This window comes from Triturus cristatus, chromosome 7, assembly GCF_964204655.1.
Source record: "Triturus cristatus chromosome 7, aTriCri1.1, whole genome shotgun sequence".
Taxonomy (NCBI): Eukaryota; Metazoa; Chordata; class Amphibia; order Caudata; family Salamandridae; genus Triturus; species Triturus cristatus.
This window is the reverse complement of record NC_140590.1, coordinates 1,301,354,365-1,301,371,254: the sequence shown is the minus strand read 5'-3', so window position 1 is coordinate 1,301,371,254 and position 16,890 is coordinate 1,301,354,365. Positions and strand designations below refer to the sequence as shown.

Genomic DNA, 16,890 nt, shown 5'->3' with positions numbered 1-16,890 from the left:
CCAGAGTCAAGCAGCCTAACAGGAATGACTGGAATTCTGAATAATATAAGCAGAGAAATATAAGAAAATGGAGAGGAAGAACAGGGAGCACAAGAGAAAACAAAGACAGGTGCTAACATTTCCTACCTGAGGCCAATACACATTGCTCTCATTGCAGCTCCACAGCCTGTAGCTGTTGGACTGAAAGGGATACGATGGCCCTTGACTTCTCCCGGCCTCAACTGGGATGTACCTTTCAGGAAAACAGAGACAGCATGTCAAATGCATGCACAAACTAGGGGTGTCTATTGGTGTAATTCTCAAGCATTTGAACACCTGTGGATTGTCTTTGTTTATCCAAATATCGTTAGGAAAACATTACTGGGAAAGCAGCAAGGTGATGTTCGCGTGGAAAAGGACACAGGTGCTCAAGCTGGGGACAAACCTATTCATGTTTGGCTCTGTGGAACAAACTGCAGCCTATGACGCTTATACGAGATTGGTGCAATGAATGGGATATCTTTGGTGACTATAGAGACACAGACTGGAAAGTGGTGGACCAGGGCAATGTTTCAACAAGACAACTCCTTTGAATGGTACACAGGTCTAGGGATAATTCCAGTTTCACCATTACGGCACACATATCATCCACTTTGTATTTATCTATATATTGCTATAGCCCTACGCAATATTGTCAAGTTTAGATTTATGGTTGTGGCAGGCCTCCTTGCTCACACATTTAATTGTTTGGCCTTGCCCAGCCACCATGTCATGCTGCAGCTGTGATTCATTCACAGCTTACAAAACCACCTAAAGACCCAATGTTTCATGACTACCACAGGTGTGCAGCACAGTTCGTTCACTCTGTTTCTCTTACTTGCGATTGTGGTAAGGTTACTGGATATTTGGAAGGGAACTGAACTTAGCCCAGGTACCCACAGTGAGTTGGCCACATATGCGCCAGAGGCAGCATCAGTCATGTGTAAGAGTGTTGTTCCTGAAAGACGGGTATGGCAAGAATACAGTTAAACATACGTTAGGCTTGCTTTTAATATATTATTGTTGCCTTAGGTGCTCGCGCATCAACTATCAGTGGACTCACAAAACATGAGCTAGGATATTTACAGTTGTTAAAAATGTTGTGAATTCAATTATGGCCTTTATGCTTGTTTTGGCATTAGAGAGGATTTGAGTTAAACTAAGGTAAAACCTATGTTTGCACAGGCAGTCACTATCAGATTGTTCTGATGGCAATTGCCCTTGGTAACCTGTGGACATAGGGTAATAATAGAAGACAGGTGTTCTTCATTTACAGTACACAGGTCCTTATAGGATGCACAACCAAACCAGAGACCCAAAGCAAATGTTATTTGCACCAGAGTGTTATTGGACCTCGTAGTATGGCATGAGTCCCTGCAAAGGTTGAAAGGGGGTGATCCAGCGAAAAGCCAGGATGAACATTTCACAATCAACAAATTACTCAAAAATGGGCCCATATAAACATTCAAGTTTCCTGACTGTTTCGCTGGGGATCAAATTTTATTTTCTCCTTGATCCGAGCTAGTCAATGTCTTTCACAGATCAACACTCTTCCTTTGGTCAATTGACCATTAGTCGAGTAGTTGATGGTGATATTAACAAATTACTTCATTTATCTTATACCTCTCAATAAAATAATCACAGACGCCGGGTAAGATTCAATGAATTTTATCTAAAAACTCATTCAAAATTAACTTTCATGGGAGAGGAAAATTAATTTATCAAATTACATTCAAATCAGACACGTTCAACAATTTTAATGCATTAGGAGTGATAGATGAAGAGACAAAAGACATAATAACTCATACATTTGCAAAAGATATGCAAATTTAAGATAGAATAATATTTACCAAATGGTGAAACGGGGAAACCCAACCCCTGGCCAAAAGGACTGGTGGAGGTCACCTGATTAGGAGTCAGGAGACAAAGACTATAGGACAGGTTCAAGATAGGATGATACTTACTACACTTCTCTAGAACCCCGACGCACCGGAGCGCACTCTCTCCCTCCTCGATATTCTTCCGCAAATCTTCAATCTAATCAGGCTGTCTGTCTTTCAGGATTGAATCTTTCTAGTCTGTTCTCTTCCAGCAGCAGCTCTCGCCTACACCTCACTCAGCATCGATGTCAACCTCAACCTCTTTCTTAACTTAAATCACTCTAGTTACAGTCTTTATTTCTGCATGTCCCTCCCTCAAAAGTTGCAAATTTCATTGGACCATGGATTGTGATTGGGCAGAGGCAGGGGAATTTTCATCTCTCTCATGCTGTCATTCTCGATTTCTTAATGAACTTTTTTGTCCAACAAACCCTTCTCCATTTAATTTATTTATTTTTCGGTGTTATTTCCTTTCACACACATTCAAAGAAACAGATTAAATACAAATGTATATGTAGTTCTACAGTTGAAGAGCATTCCCAGGCGTCTGTCCTTGGCTCTTGGCAGCCTGTCAATGGTCCGGTCAGCGGGTCACTTCAAATCTTCAGCGCGCAGACTCAACTTGTGTTACGTTTCAAGCACCACCTTTTCCCTTGGCTTAGCACATCAGGCCCATAATCACACACTATTTAATAAAGGAATCATAAACAGATGTTAATTTCTCAAATATGTTATTATCACTGTGTAATGATGAGGCCTGCAAGGGTTACAGGTTGCAAGTGGTTTATTGTAGAAAGACATCCATTCAAGAAGGGGCTCAGGAGCAACTGACTTATTTAGAACCAACAAGCACAGTCAGAACAGTAGCTCCATGAACTCATAGCATTCCAATATAGAAGCATGTAGAAACACATTACCACACATCCCCCTTTTTTAACATAAATAAAACAAACCAAATAAAGACAATAAAATAACTATACACCACCTGTACATTTCTGAAAACCTACAATTCTAAATTAACAATACATTTAAATCAATTCATACATCTCTTAAGAATAATGCATATACCTCCATTCCCTCCCCTTTAAAACTTTAACGGGAAACAAAATCATTGAATCTCATAGGCCTCCTGTGTATACGATCACTTCTACGCGGGACCAACTTGTCTGCAGGTAGTTGTGCAACTGCCCTTGGAACGGAAACCTCGCTGGGTATCAAAGCAACACGAGAAACACCCCACCAGTTGCCATCAGAAAGCTTCACAGCATTCTTCCTTACTTCACAAACTTGGACAGGATCTCTAAACTTGGAAAAACCCTTCCCTACCAAAACAGGATTCCTGACGCAAACCCAATGCCCCACTTTTAACTTGCAAGGTTTCAACCCCAAATTCTTTTTATTTTCCAGCTTCCTAGAGCTGAACAAGTTTGAATTATATTCAGCAGTCTCACACCAAATACCGACATTCCCTGATTTTGGTAACTTCTTAAGAATCCAAAACGGACACAACTCAGTAGCAGCCTCTCTACCTCTCATAAGCTCAAAAGGAGATCTTCCAGTGACAGAATGTGGGGTAGTGCGGTGAGACCACACCAGTTCACGAATCGACTGAGCCACATCCAAGTTGCTCTTAACACCCTATTGAAGCGCTCTACTTTCCCATTACTCTGGGGATGATAGAGAGGTGTTCTCAAATGTTTAATCTTACACTTCTCTAGAAAAGAAGACATTTCAGAGGAAACAAATTGAACCCCATTATCAGTCAATAGTTCTGCTGGTAAACCCTCTCTAGAGAACACTTTCAAAAAAACAGTCAAGAACTTTCCTTGTGGATGGTTCTGATACTGGTTCAACTTCAACCCACCTAGAAAGATGGTCTACCATTACAACAAAATATCTCAAATTGTGAGGCAAAATCTGGTACGGACCTAGAAAGTCAACACTAATACGTTGCCACACTCTCTTTGGACACAGACTTACTGACTCAACTTCACGTTCTGTTATCAACACCTTATCACTAGACTTGCATTTAGTACAATTCAATACAAAATCTTCAATCTGTGAGTCCATACGAGGCCACCAAAACCTTTCTCTGACCTTTCTCTTAGTGAGAGTAGAACCAAAATGCCCACTGTGAGCTAACTTTATCACTTGTTGACAAAGAGAAGAAGGCACTACCAACTTCTCTCCACGAACTAGCAAGTTACCTTCCAAAGACAATTCATCTGCAACCTTCCAAAAAGGTTGTACCTCTTTAGACAATAAGGATTCTTTTGGCCAACCAGACTGTATAAATGTGACTACTTCAGTTAGCGTGCAATCTGAGTGTAGTGCAGAAATCCAGTCACTTTCTGAAAAGCTTGCGTCTCCTAAGTATGCAATAAAGCATTCTTCAATTTCTTCTTCCCAATCAAGACTATCACAATCATCAATAGGGAGACGAGACAGACAATCCGCTCGGGAGTTTTTCCCCCCCGGAATGTACTCTATTGTGAAAGAGAACTCTAACAGCTCGGCAGCCAGTCTTGAAATCCTGGCTGTGGTGCGTTTGATCTTCTTACCGGAAAGAATATTAACTAAAGGACAATGGTCAGTTTTTAGCGTGAAATGTCTCCCCCACACATAAGCCTTGAACTTCTCCACACTCCACACACATGCAAGCAACTCTTTTTCTATCACAGAGTATTTACGTTCAGCATCCCTTAAGGTGCGTGAAGCAAAACCAATAGTGAACTCACGTCCATTCTCCATTTGAGTAAGTACAGCCCCCAAACCATATTCACATGCATCTACGGTGATGACAGTATCCCTTTTCTCTGAAAAAAATTGCAGGGCTGGAGCATTGATAATTCTCTCTTTTATAACCTTAAAAGTTTGCTCACAAGCATCAGTCCAAATATAATCTGAATTTTTCTTAAGCAAAGATCTAAATGCTTCTGTTAAATTTGCAAAATTCTTTAAAAACTTAGCGTAAAACTCACAAAGACCCAAAATAGACAACAATTGGTCTTTGTTCTTTGGAGCAGGAGCATCCACAATGCTTTTAACAAGGCAAGGTTTAGGTTTGATACCTTCAGCTGAAAAGACATGACCCAGGTACTCTATTTCCCTGGTTTTGAAAATACACTTGTCCCTCCTTAGGGTGGCACCTCTTGCTTCCAATATACTCAGAACATTTCCCACAACTGTGTCATGCTCATTTTCACTTTCTGTAAACACCAAAATATCGTCTTGAAAGACCACTACATGAGATAGATGATCAAACATACTCGACATCAATCTTTGAAAGACTGCTGCCGCCGAAGCGATGCCAAAGGGCATCCTGCAAAACTGAAAAGTTCCTTCTGGCGTGACAAAAGCAGTCAGATGGCGAGAGGATTCATCTAATACCACTTGATGGTAAGCTGACCGAAGGTCAAGCTTTGTAAACCAACAAGAGTGACCAATTTTGGTGATAAGGTCCTCAATCCTCGGCAGGGGAAAGTTATCCACCCAAATCGCCTCGTTGACACACCTCAAGTCCACACACATCCTAAGTTCTCCATTTTTTTTCTTCGCGAGAACTATGGGAGACAACCAAAGGGTACCCTCCACCTTTTCAATAATACCTTGTTCACACAGAAGTGAGAGCATATCAGAAAGTTCTTTCCTGACACTTAGAGGTATATTACGTAACTTATGTTTAACTGGGACGACCTGACGTTTGACTCTTATTGTAAAAACAAAATCTGAAATTGTCCCCAATTTATCTTGAAAAACCTTTTCGAATTTCTTTTCCCAAATCAAACCTGGGCTAAGTTGTGCCTTACTGTCACCAGATAAATTCACAGAACAACATCCACAGGTGGAAACAAGTCTGTCAACAGTAACTGGATTAATTGAACCAGGTCCAATAACCAACTTCAACTCTGCTTGATGAATTAACCCCAGGACATTAATGCCCTTGCGAGCAACATAAACTTTGCCCTTGGTGTGTGAATCAAGAAATGTGATACTGGCCACAAAATACCCCAGTAAATCCACTTTGCTGCCCTCGAATGCCACTGTAGAAACATCAGGAGGAAACAAAGAAAGATTATTCCAAGACAGAATGTATTTCTTGTAATCAATAATGGTAATGCGGGCACCAGTATCTACCAGGAGTTTGATGGATACTCCATTAATCCAAATCTCCACTTCAGGGTCAATCACAGAAGAAAAATTTATTTCTTTTACACATCTAACCCCTAACATTAATTCAACATTGGTGCTAACAATTTCATTTTCCACATCGTTGTCTTCAGTTAACACAGAGCGAACAGGATTACTGAATCTACCACCCCTACACACTTTTGAAAAATGACCCCATCTATTGCATTTCTTACATTGTTGACCGAGTGCTGGACAATACCTAAAGGAAGAAACATGATTAGGTGACCCGCACTTAAAACAGAACAATTTCCTCTGTGCAAAATTCTGTGGACCAGTTCTAGCTGCATTATTTTGTCTTTTTTGTTCAACAGACGTAGTAGGCTTATTCACAACAGCCCCCGAGATACAAGTTTTGTTAAGAGATTCCTCAAGAGACTTGACATCTTGACCCGATCCCTCAATACTTTTCGCTATATCAATGGCCTTGTCAAGGGACGGATTCTTACACGTGAGTAGGCGTTCCTGTATCTTTTTTGAACTGCACCTAGCCACTAGTTGATCTCTAATCAACTGAGAAGTAAAACTTTCAAATTCACATGTAGACGCTAGAACTTTCAAAGCAGTTACAAAGGTATCAATGCTCTCCGACGGTTTCTGTGATCTAGTGAAAAACTTGAATCTGTGGACAACCAAATTCTTAGATTTGGCAAAATACTTGTCAAGTTGAAAAATAGCTGCATCAAATTCATCAATGTCGTCGTCAGAGCCATCATAATCAGGGAGGTGGTCAAATACATTTTGACCCTCTACACCAAGATGGTAGTACATTAAACCTTTTTTTCTGTCTGGTTTGAATTTGGTGGCATCAATAGCTACTAAATAGGCTTTAAATGAGCGAATCCAAAGTTTCCATTCTAGAGGAGGATCACCAGGATTTTGCAAGAAAGGAGCTGGCGCTGTAATGTTTTGCATCTTGGAAAATTACAAGTGAAATAAAAATTGAGAATGCTAAGTGAAACGTTAAAGAACCAGCGCTACGCTAAACACCAAGTAGATTACTGAAACGACAAAAAAGAAAAAAAAATGTTGCAAGAAAATACAACTCTGCTAGAGCCAACCATAGAAAAAAAAAAAAATTTAAGCTGAATGTGTGCACATCACAGAGGACAATGAAGAACTAAGATGCACTTTAACAACACACCACTGGTGGTGCTACAGTCAGAAAACCAGCCAGGAGACGTGCAGTTGACAACTCTATGATCAGTTGGATCGAGACGAGAACGATGAGGGAGCAGCAAAGGTAAGAACCTTTCTCTTTCTGTTCTTATTCATATGCTTTTAGACCTTGTTACAAAGCTTTGAGTCCTTGTTCAGATGAAATGCGCCGCAGTTGAAAGCAGAACGCGCACGAGATAGGCGCGAGCAAGTTCAGGGTTCCTTCTCGAGCACACCGCTCGTGGAACTACGTGGTATTCAAAAACAAGTATGTTTTCTTTTTCTTTTCTCCCTTATAGCTCAATCCTTCTGATTTTGTAGAGCTTCCTTGTAAAATAAAAGATTATTTCACGGCTTTCGCATACAAGCGTAATCACTCCCTCGTAACTCGTTGCCATGGCAACACATCGGTTCCCGGCTCCCGGCTCGTAAAACACGCTGAGTTGCTCACGTTTAAAGCGAAGCAGTAGAGGGAAAACTGAATCTCACCTCACTCATGAAAACAGTTCAGGAAGTCTCGTATGACATTTCTCCTTGAAATAAAATGAAAGTTACACCGCTTCGACGAATGGCCCCTTCTTGTTCTCCTTTAGATTCTTCAATCCCGGTCGTCGCCAAGCTTGTAATGATGAGGCCTGCGAGGGTTACAGGTTGCAAATGGTTTATTGTAGAAAGACATCCATTCAAGAAGGGGCTCAGGAGCAACTGACTTATTTAGAACCAACAAGCACAGTCAGAACAGTAGCTCCATGAGCTCATAGCATTCCAATTTAGAAGCATGTAGAAACACATTACCACACACTGTTCACCACCCACTTCTACTCTATCCCATGTTCTTTTCTTCTTTGTTAAGCAAAAGCATTAGCAGCGACAGCTAACTTTAAATTCAGGCAAGTATATGCCAGGCACCCGGTGCTTCGAGACCTACAGTTAGTAACTCTTTGTGCATGCGTGAGAGTTTCCATCTCACATGGGTTAATCACATGGTTATTTGCGCGGTTCTGGTTTGCACATCCGAACAACAAATTTCGGGTTAAAGCGGGATTTCAGTTACGTAGCAATTATTCTTTGTTATTTAAGCATGAATAAAAGCTCTTTTACCCATATGTAAATGTCGTGTGTATGTTAGTTTTCTTTTATCTACTATTTCTTATTTTAGTACCTGTTAATAAGAGGTTGATCCGAGAAAGTTTCTTTTCCTCGAATCCTTGCTCCATCCATCCCCCCCTCTGATGGCATTTTAGAGCCATCATAAAATACCCATCATTACCAATTGCCAACTTTATCATTTAGTCTTAGTACCTACGTTGGTTTCTACACATTCTTATTTTTCTCTTTTCTGTTAATTTCTTTCATCTTACCAAATAGATTGTCTCTCATTTCTTCTAACTCTATCTCTTCCCTTTTTCTCTTTCTTCTCACCCTTCTATTCTTTATTTTAATCATTGACCCAGTTCGCATTTTTCCCTTGCAACATTTATAGGTCATTACTATCATTAATATCACTAATGCTATTGAAATCACACGGATTCATATTTTTCCTAATAAAGTACTTTCAAAGGTGGAAAACCAGTTACTTATTTTAGAAAGACTTTTACTGAATTTTTCCCATACACCGTCAACCTCCAGTTGGGTCAAATCTTTATGAATCTTTGTAACATTCTTGATATATCCCTCAATACCTTTACTTTTGTCCGGGATATATGCACAGCAGTGTTAAACTTTCAACGTGCTACAGACGACTCCTTCCTTTGCCAATAAGATATCAAGTGCAAGTCTATTTTGCAAAACCATAGATCTGATTGCAACCATTTCAGTATTGATCATTAAGAATCCTCCAGCAGTATCTGTTGATAAACGGTCAACTACAGTGGACAATTGACGCATCTTGTGTGAATTCAATATGACTCCAACTGACGGTATCAGTGCACCAAATATATCACTTACTATTTCTGAAAAGCTTGCTCTTATATTTCTTGTTAGTCCTTTATTTATGTCATACATTTCATTGCTTTTAGTGATGTGTATACCTTCAGAAATACAATGGCAATGTAACAACTGCCATACCATCATGCAGGTACCCTATAATAGGCATTTTTACTGCACACATAATAAATTCCCGGGAATACAGGATCAGTTCCCCCTTTTAGTCCCTATCCCCCCATTATTAGGAAGGTATGTTCACATTCGCTAGTACCAATGAAAATACTATTATATTCAGTTTTTAATCTATGTAGACAGAATTTCCCCAGTTTCGACAAGTCCAGGGACATTGCAGCATGAGTCTCGCCTTTCTTATAATCCTCTTCTAGAGCAGCCCATGGAGGTATATGGGACTTTTGCTCAACCGCTTTCTTTTGGAAATCCTGCCTTCTTTCTTCTACTAAATTTAGAAAATCCTTTTCTTCATCACACAAAAGGCATGTTAGATTATTTCTATGTGCATGTGTTATGTCTATGGGATTAGTAGTTAGAAAGAATTATCCCATAAACTCTGCATTTTTACCACTAAGTACTGGATTCATATTTCTTCTAATAGGAATTTCTAAAAATACTAAATCCATGTTACTATAGTAATATTGTAACTTACCAGTAACATAAAACAAACTAGTTACACTACAAGACACACCATAAGTTAATGGAAGATGGTGATATGTCACACCCTCTGAGACAGAAGTAGGTAGTTTCATGCAAACATAACGATTACTCACATCCATTGTGTTAACATACTGGTAAAGGAGTTTAGTAAATACATTTAATGACAAATCACTATTTGATGTATCATGATAATACGTGCTTTTATCCATTTGAACTAAATCTGTAGTAGTTGTGCACTCACTTTTTTACTAGTATTTGTGTTATTCTGATTATTATTCACCATTAAGACAGGTATCACGACTGTTAATAATCACATCAAAATTAATATTGTAATACTACATAGACAACATTTAACACACCGTCGTTTTAAGTTAGAATTTGGATGACCAGTCACTTTTACTTCTGCCATTTTAGTATCTAAAAATGAATCCTAAATTTTATTTTCTGTAAAAAAAAATTGTAAAAAATAAACACTTTGTGTGATCCCACACTTCAAAGGCTTTCAGCTTTTGGTCAGTCCTTCTTCCCTCTTGATCTTCTTCCTTTGATAATTTCTCAATGGATCCACCCTTTGTACAAAAGTCTTTTTTTTAAGGTGGTCTCAAATCCCTTTCATAAGAACATTCAACAATGTTATTTTCTGGTTCACGGTTCAGATCAAGATTTTCAAAATCTTCCAATATAATGTAGGTCCGCTCTGGAGCCTTATATTTTCTATTCGGTATCCTTGCTCTTTTTGACAATCTTAATGATCTTCTTCTTGATTGTTCTTGTTCAACCTGACTTGATACCTCGTTTACTTGCTCTAGTTCTTTCCCTGTTATTCTTCTTAGAATGTATCTCAGTCGTTTCACTCCACTTGGCCAGTGATCTCCTTTTTAACTCTTTTTGTCTGTACTGCCTTGTCACCATCTTCATCTATTGCAAGTGTCATTTTATTTTCTCTTTCTTTTGGTTGGACTTGTTCTGATTTTTCAGCTTTTTTTTCTTCTGTTGTTTGTATTTGCTCTGAACCCTCTGTTCTTTCTTTTTCCTCTTCTGCCTGAACTTGATCCGGATTTTCAATAAAAGATTCTTCTATTATTTGTTCATTTTGTTCTGGTCTTTCAATCTCTAACTCTTTCTCAGTCTTTACAGCAGTCTCTTCAGTCCCAGTAACTGGTGCCCACTTTACTCAACTTGTACTTGGTTGCTCTTCGTCAATGCGTTCTTTAGAGTCTGTCTCTCTGATTTCGACGATTTCGCAACTCTCAGCTTCTGGTTCTTTTCTTTGTTCTACCAGTTGCTGCTCTGGTCGTTCAGGTGGACTTGGGACTCTTTGAGTATGACTAGCATGGATCCAATTTGGATATCCAGCACACTTCAGTGCTATTGTCTTGACCAATATGACTTGATGAGGTCCTTTCCACCTGGGTTCCAAGCACGATTTCCTTGTATGCTTCTTTATCACAACCCAGTCTCCAGGACATAAATCATGAGCTTTATTTGGCTGTGCTGCATTTACATCTTCTCCAACCTGGTGAGACACAGAACGTACCAGATCAGCTAGTCCTTTACAATAGTCCAACACTAAATCATCAGTTATATTCATCAATTTGTTTCCTGGTACACATGCCTGTCTCATCGCTCTTCCCATGAGGAGTTCATGCGGACTTAATCCTGTTCTTCGGTCAGGAATGCTTCTAAGGCTCATCAATACAATGGGCAAAGCATCAGGCCATTTTAATGAAGTGGATGCACACACCTTTTCTAACCTAGAATTTATTGTACCATTGAGCTGCTCAACCACTTCAGAGGCTTCTGGTCGGTAGGCACAATGTAACTTCTGTTCAATTTTGAAAGCTTCACTAATTAGTTTAATTATCTCATTAATAAAATGAGGTCCTCTATCTGATTCCAAAGTGAATGGAAATCCAAATCGCGGAATGACCTCCCTCAACAGTAGTTTGGCAACTGTGAGACTGTCATTCCTTCTCATGGGATAGGCTACCACCCATCGAGAAAACAGACACACGATAACAAGGACATACTTCAAACCGTTGCATGGTGGCAACTCAATGAAGTTTAGTTGCAATCTTGTGAATGGTTCTTCTGCTGTTCCAATTTTTCCCCAGCTAACTACGGTCTTCCTCCCTGGATTTTGCAGTTGGCAGGTCAAACATCTTTGGCAGAGAGTTTCTGCAACTACCCTGAACTTGGGATTAAACCATGTCTGTCTGAAATGTCTAATCCTCCCTATGTGTGTAATTCCATGATATACCCTAGCCATTTGCGACAACAAGCTATCTGGCAATATTGGTCTACCATCTGGACACACCCACACTTCATCGTCCGCAATTCTTGTGCAACCTGTTTTGATCCAGTGTTCCTTTTCTTTCATGTCTGCCTCACCCTGTAATTGCCTAACTCCAGCCCATGTTTCAAAAGCAGAGAAAAACATTTGCTGGCAATTGGTAACTTCCTTTCTCATCCCTATGTTCAAGGCATTGTATTTCTTGCACAAAATTGTGCCACTTGATCTGCGTACCGATTTCCCAATGTCACAGAATCAGTTCCTGACTTTTGTGTGGCACATTTGACCACTGCAATTTCTTGTGGCAATTGTAATGCTTCCAACAGTTCTTTAACATATTTGCCATTTCTTATGGGAGATCCTGAAGAAGTCAGAAATCCCCTCTGTAGCCACAATTGGCTGAAGTCATGCACAACCCCGAAACCATATTGACTGTCTGTAAATATGGCTACTCTCAATTTTTTCTCAAATTTACAAGCCTTCGTCAGTGCAAACAATTCGGCTACTTGTACAGACTTGACTCCTCTTAAACAGGAAGCTTCTATGATACTTGATACAGTACATACAGCATAACCAGACATCAATTCTCCATTCTCAAAACATGACCCATCAACAAACAGTACAGCATCCGACTCTTCCAGTGGAAAGTCAAGGAGGTCAAGTCTTGGCTTTGTACACATTTCTGTCACATCCAAACAATCATGATCAACTTCCTGTTTCACTTCCTCACAATAGGAATCATGCAACAGTGTTGCTGGATTCATCATGGTGCATCTTGTCACACAAACATTTTCAGCACCCAAGATTACTCTTTCATACCTAGTCAGCCGACTAGGGGTCAAATGTTGAGTACGAGTTCTTGTTAAAAGAATCTCAACTGAATAAGGAACAAATACTTTTACAGAATGTCCCATCACAATCAATTCACTCTGCTCCAGACTCACACAAGTAGCAGCTACTGCTTTTAAGCAGCCAGGTAATGCTGCACAGCCACTGGATTGAGAGTAGCAGAAAAGTATGCTACTGGACGTCGAGACAATCCATATCTCTGGGGTAATAGCGAAAGCGCACACCCTTCTCTTTCACAACAGAACAACGCAAATTCTTTCGTATAGTCTGCCATTCCTAATGCTGGCACTTGACACAAACAACTTTTCAGTTTTATGAATGCTTCTTCACTTTCATCATCCCACTCAATTGGATCAGTCATATTTTTTCGCGTCAACCTTATTAAAGGTTTTGCCAGTAGGGAAAATCCACTTATCCATTGACGACAGTATCCATCCACTCCTAAAAACATTTGCACTTTCTTTTTAGTTTCAGGCATACTCATTTGTCAAATCACTTTTATTCTTTCTGGTGTCACCTTCCTGACTCCTCTCTCTATCTTATGTCCAAGATATTGACTTCTTGTTTACAAAAATGTAATTTCTCTGGGGACACCTTGTGTCCTCCTTCTGCCAAATGGTTCAGTAAAGCTATTGTGTCAGTGACACAAGCTTCTCGTCTTTGATGCCACCATAGGTCATCAATGTACTGAACTAAGACTGAGTTTCCTGGCATAACCAAGGTCTCTAAACATTTTTAAAAATCTGATTGAATATTGATGGACTTTCTGTGTACCCTTGAGGAACTCGGCACCATGCCAAAACACGGCCTCCGAACCAGAAAGCAAAAAGATATTGGCTATACGGATGCAGTGGAATTGAAAAGAATGCTTGGCACAAATCAATCACAGTATACCAGTGAGCGTCCCATGGTATCTGATAAAGAATCACTGCAGGATTTGGTACTACAGGACAACAGGGTACTACTATTTTATTAATTTTCCTCAAATCTTGCACTATTCTATATTTTCGACTAGGCTTTTGAAGTCCCATGATTGGCGAATTACAAGGACTGCTCATTATTTCTTTTCAAATTCCCTGTTCAATCATTTGGTCAATTACTGGGGCAACTCCTTCTTTTACTTCAGGGCTCATCCTGTATTGTGGTGTATTTGGGTATATTGCACCTTCATTCACCATCATTTTGACAGGGTCTACCTTTGCCATTAGACCAATTTATTTTCCTGTAAAATCCCACACATCTGACCTCACTGTATTTCTCTATTCGTCAGGCAAATCACTTTCAGTAAGAAGCGAAAAGATCTCATCCACTTCTGTTCTCTGTTTAGCTAGCATCATTTTGAAAGCTACATCTTCATCTGGTGTTTGGAAAGCCACACCATCAGGCGTACAAAAGATGGTGCAATTCATTTTGCACAACAAATCGCTACCTAATAAGTTTACTGGACTCGAGTCGCATACCACAAATCGATGCATGTCTCTGAAATTTCCAATATTCACTATTTGGGTTCTAATCTGCTTGTTTGAGACTCCTACAACTTGGATGGATTCTCCCGAGAGGGGTAGGCTTGGGATTTCTGCTGTTTACAGTAGAACGGGTAGCGCCAGTATCCACTAGGAAAGTGATGTCGTTTCCTTCAACCTTTTCATCAACAAATGGACCTGACTGATCCACCGCCAAGGATGCGCCAAGTTGTGCCCACATCATTTTCTCCTTTAACTTTTTATGCTTTGCATCAATGTCATCACTGTAGTATTTGCATACTTCAGAATATCATCGATCGGCTTGCTTTGCCAACAAAGCATATGCTGCTGAATCATCTGGCTAATTTCTGATCTTAGCCCATAGACAAATCTATATACAAAATGTCCCATATCTTTATCACCAATGTTCTCAAATCCACTATACTGTTTAAGCACCTGTAGCAGCCTTTCATAATACGCATGCACTGACTCCTTAGGTTCTTGAGGTGTTCTGTCTATTTTAACCCAATTTCTTAATGGGGAATTTTCCCTTTCAGAAAAGTAATCACCTGATTATATTTTTCATCACCTCTTCTGAGGGTGCACCTGTTCTTGCATCTCTAGGATATTCTTCAGTGGGCCAATCAACTGTAAGTTTACATTCTGTCCACAAATCAGTTGGTACCACAATGTCAAACAGACCATCCAAATCCTTCAACAAAACCTTTGAAACTTTGACAAACCTGCTTGTACCACTCAATTGTTTTTTCTCTCAATCTTGGGAAATCATTTGTAAAAGACAAAATATCTTGTCTGCTCCATGGAACATGAACATAACCACCACCCGGAACTTTTCTCATAGAACACATCCTTTCAACCTTTTCTACTTCTCTCAACGGAAATGTAGTGTGATGTTTCCAGCCGGCCACGGGAGGGGAAGGAACAAGATAAGGACTGGTGGGCTGTACCCCCTGAACCCAGCCCTTTCCTTTCTTTACAGCCGGATGACTGGGACCCGGCTGAGAAAATCAGGTGTGAAGAAGACTCCGTGTTTTTTGGCCCTGGCCCCTTTAATTGGGACGATAAGAACAAATGTTACTTATCTGTAAACTGTGGTTCTCCAGTATTGGTGTCTTTCATAGATTCACATGCTTGAATATTCCCCGTCGTCGAAGTGGGAGTCCCACGGTACATAAAAAGCAATAAGCCTCATGTATATAGATACATACATAAATATATAAGAATAAAATACATATATAAACATTATATAGTTTAAAATAACATACCAAGTCAAAAGTACCATAGTAACATTGACACATAGGAAAGCATTGAAAAAGGAATCACTTTACTGACATATCCATGTCGTTTTTATAGTCCAAACTCCAGCCAATCAGGCGCAAGCACCCTCTAGAACCTTCTCCTCAGAGGCTCAGGCCCTCAGAATTTCGTAGCACAAGAGTGACAAAAGAGTCTAATGAGGAGAAGAGAGAGCCTCTGAGGGGAGGAGGGTGGGTCCCATGTGAATCTATGAAAGACACCAATACTGGAGAACCACAGTTTACAGGTAAGTAACATTTGTTCTTCTCCAGTATTGGGGTGTCTTTCATAGATTCACATGCTTGAATAGACTAGTGAGCAGTACTCTGCAGCCTGAAGAGGCAGTATCAAAGTTACATGAAATACAATGACATTGTATCATAGAATCACAAAACTGATAACAACCCAAGGAGGAGGGAAGTAACAGAGGCTCACCTTATTTGAAGAGATTGCGAAGAACTGCTTGGCCCACTGCTGTATCGGCTTCGTTGATTGCATCCAGGCAGTAGTGCCTCGTGAAAGTGTGCCTGCTGGACCACGTAGCTGCCCGGCAGATCTGATGAATGGGCACACCAGCGAATAAGGCAGTGGAGGAGGACATCGCCCTTGTAGAATGCGCCCTCACTCCGGAAGGAAGAGGCTTGCCAGCCTTCTGATGGCAAAACGATATCGCTGAAGAAATCCAACGTGCAATTGTTGGTTTGGTAACAGAATGTCCCTTACAGGTTCGCCCATAGGCTACGAACAGTTGATCAGATTGGCGGAAGGGTGCCGTTCTGCGGATATAAAACTAGAGGCACCTCTTTAAGTCCAAAGAATGCAGACTCTGTTCCGCTGGAGATTGCGGATGAGGAAAAAAAGGTTTTTAAAATCACAAGTTCATTAAGATGAAAGTCGGACGGCACCTTTGGCATGAAAGCTGGGTTAGTTCGAAGGATAACACAGTCCGATTTAAATTGGAGAAAAGGAGGCTGGATTGTGAAGGCGTGAATGTCACTTACTCGATGAGAGGAAGTCAGAGCAAGCAGGAGGGTAACCTTCCAGGTCAAGAATTTAAAATCTGCTGAATGGATTGGCTCAAAGGGCGCCTTCATAAGTTGCGCCAATACGATGTTAAGATGCCATG

The 16,890-nt window shown here is 40.2% G+C and overlaps 1 protein-coding gene across 1 annotated transcript in view; it reads right to left on the bottom strand.

Annotated features, from left to right (window-relative positions):
* Window positions 1-16,890, bottom strand: part of LOC146811941 (ADP-ribosylhydrolase ARH1-like) — a 127,451-nt gene that overhangs the window by 25,672 nt on the left and 84,889 nt on the right. The window contains exon 4 of the mRNA XM_085618910.1: window positions 127-232. Within this exon, the coding sequence (XP_085475036.1) occupies window positions 127-232 (106 nt within the window). The remainder of the gene's footprint in view (window positions 1-126; window positions 233-16,890) is intronic.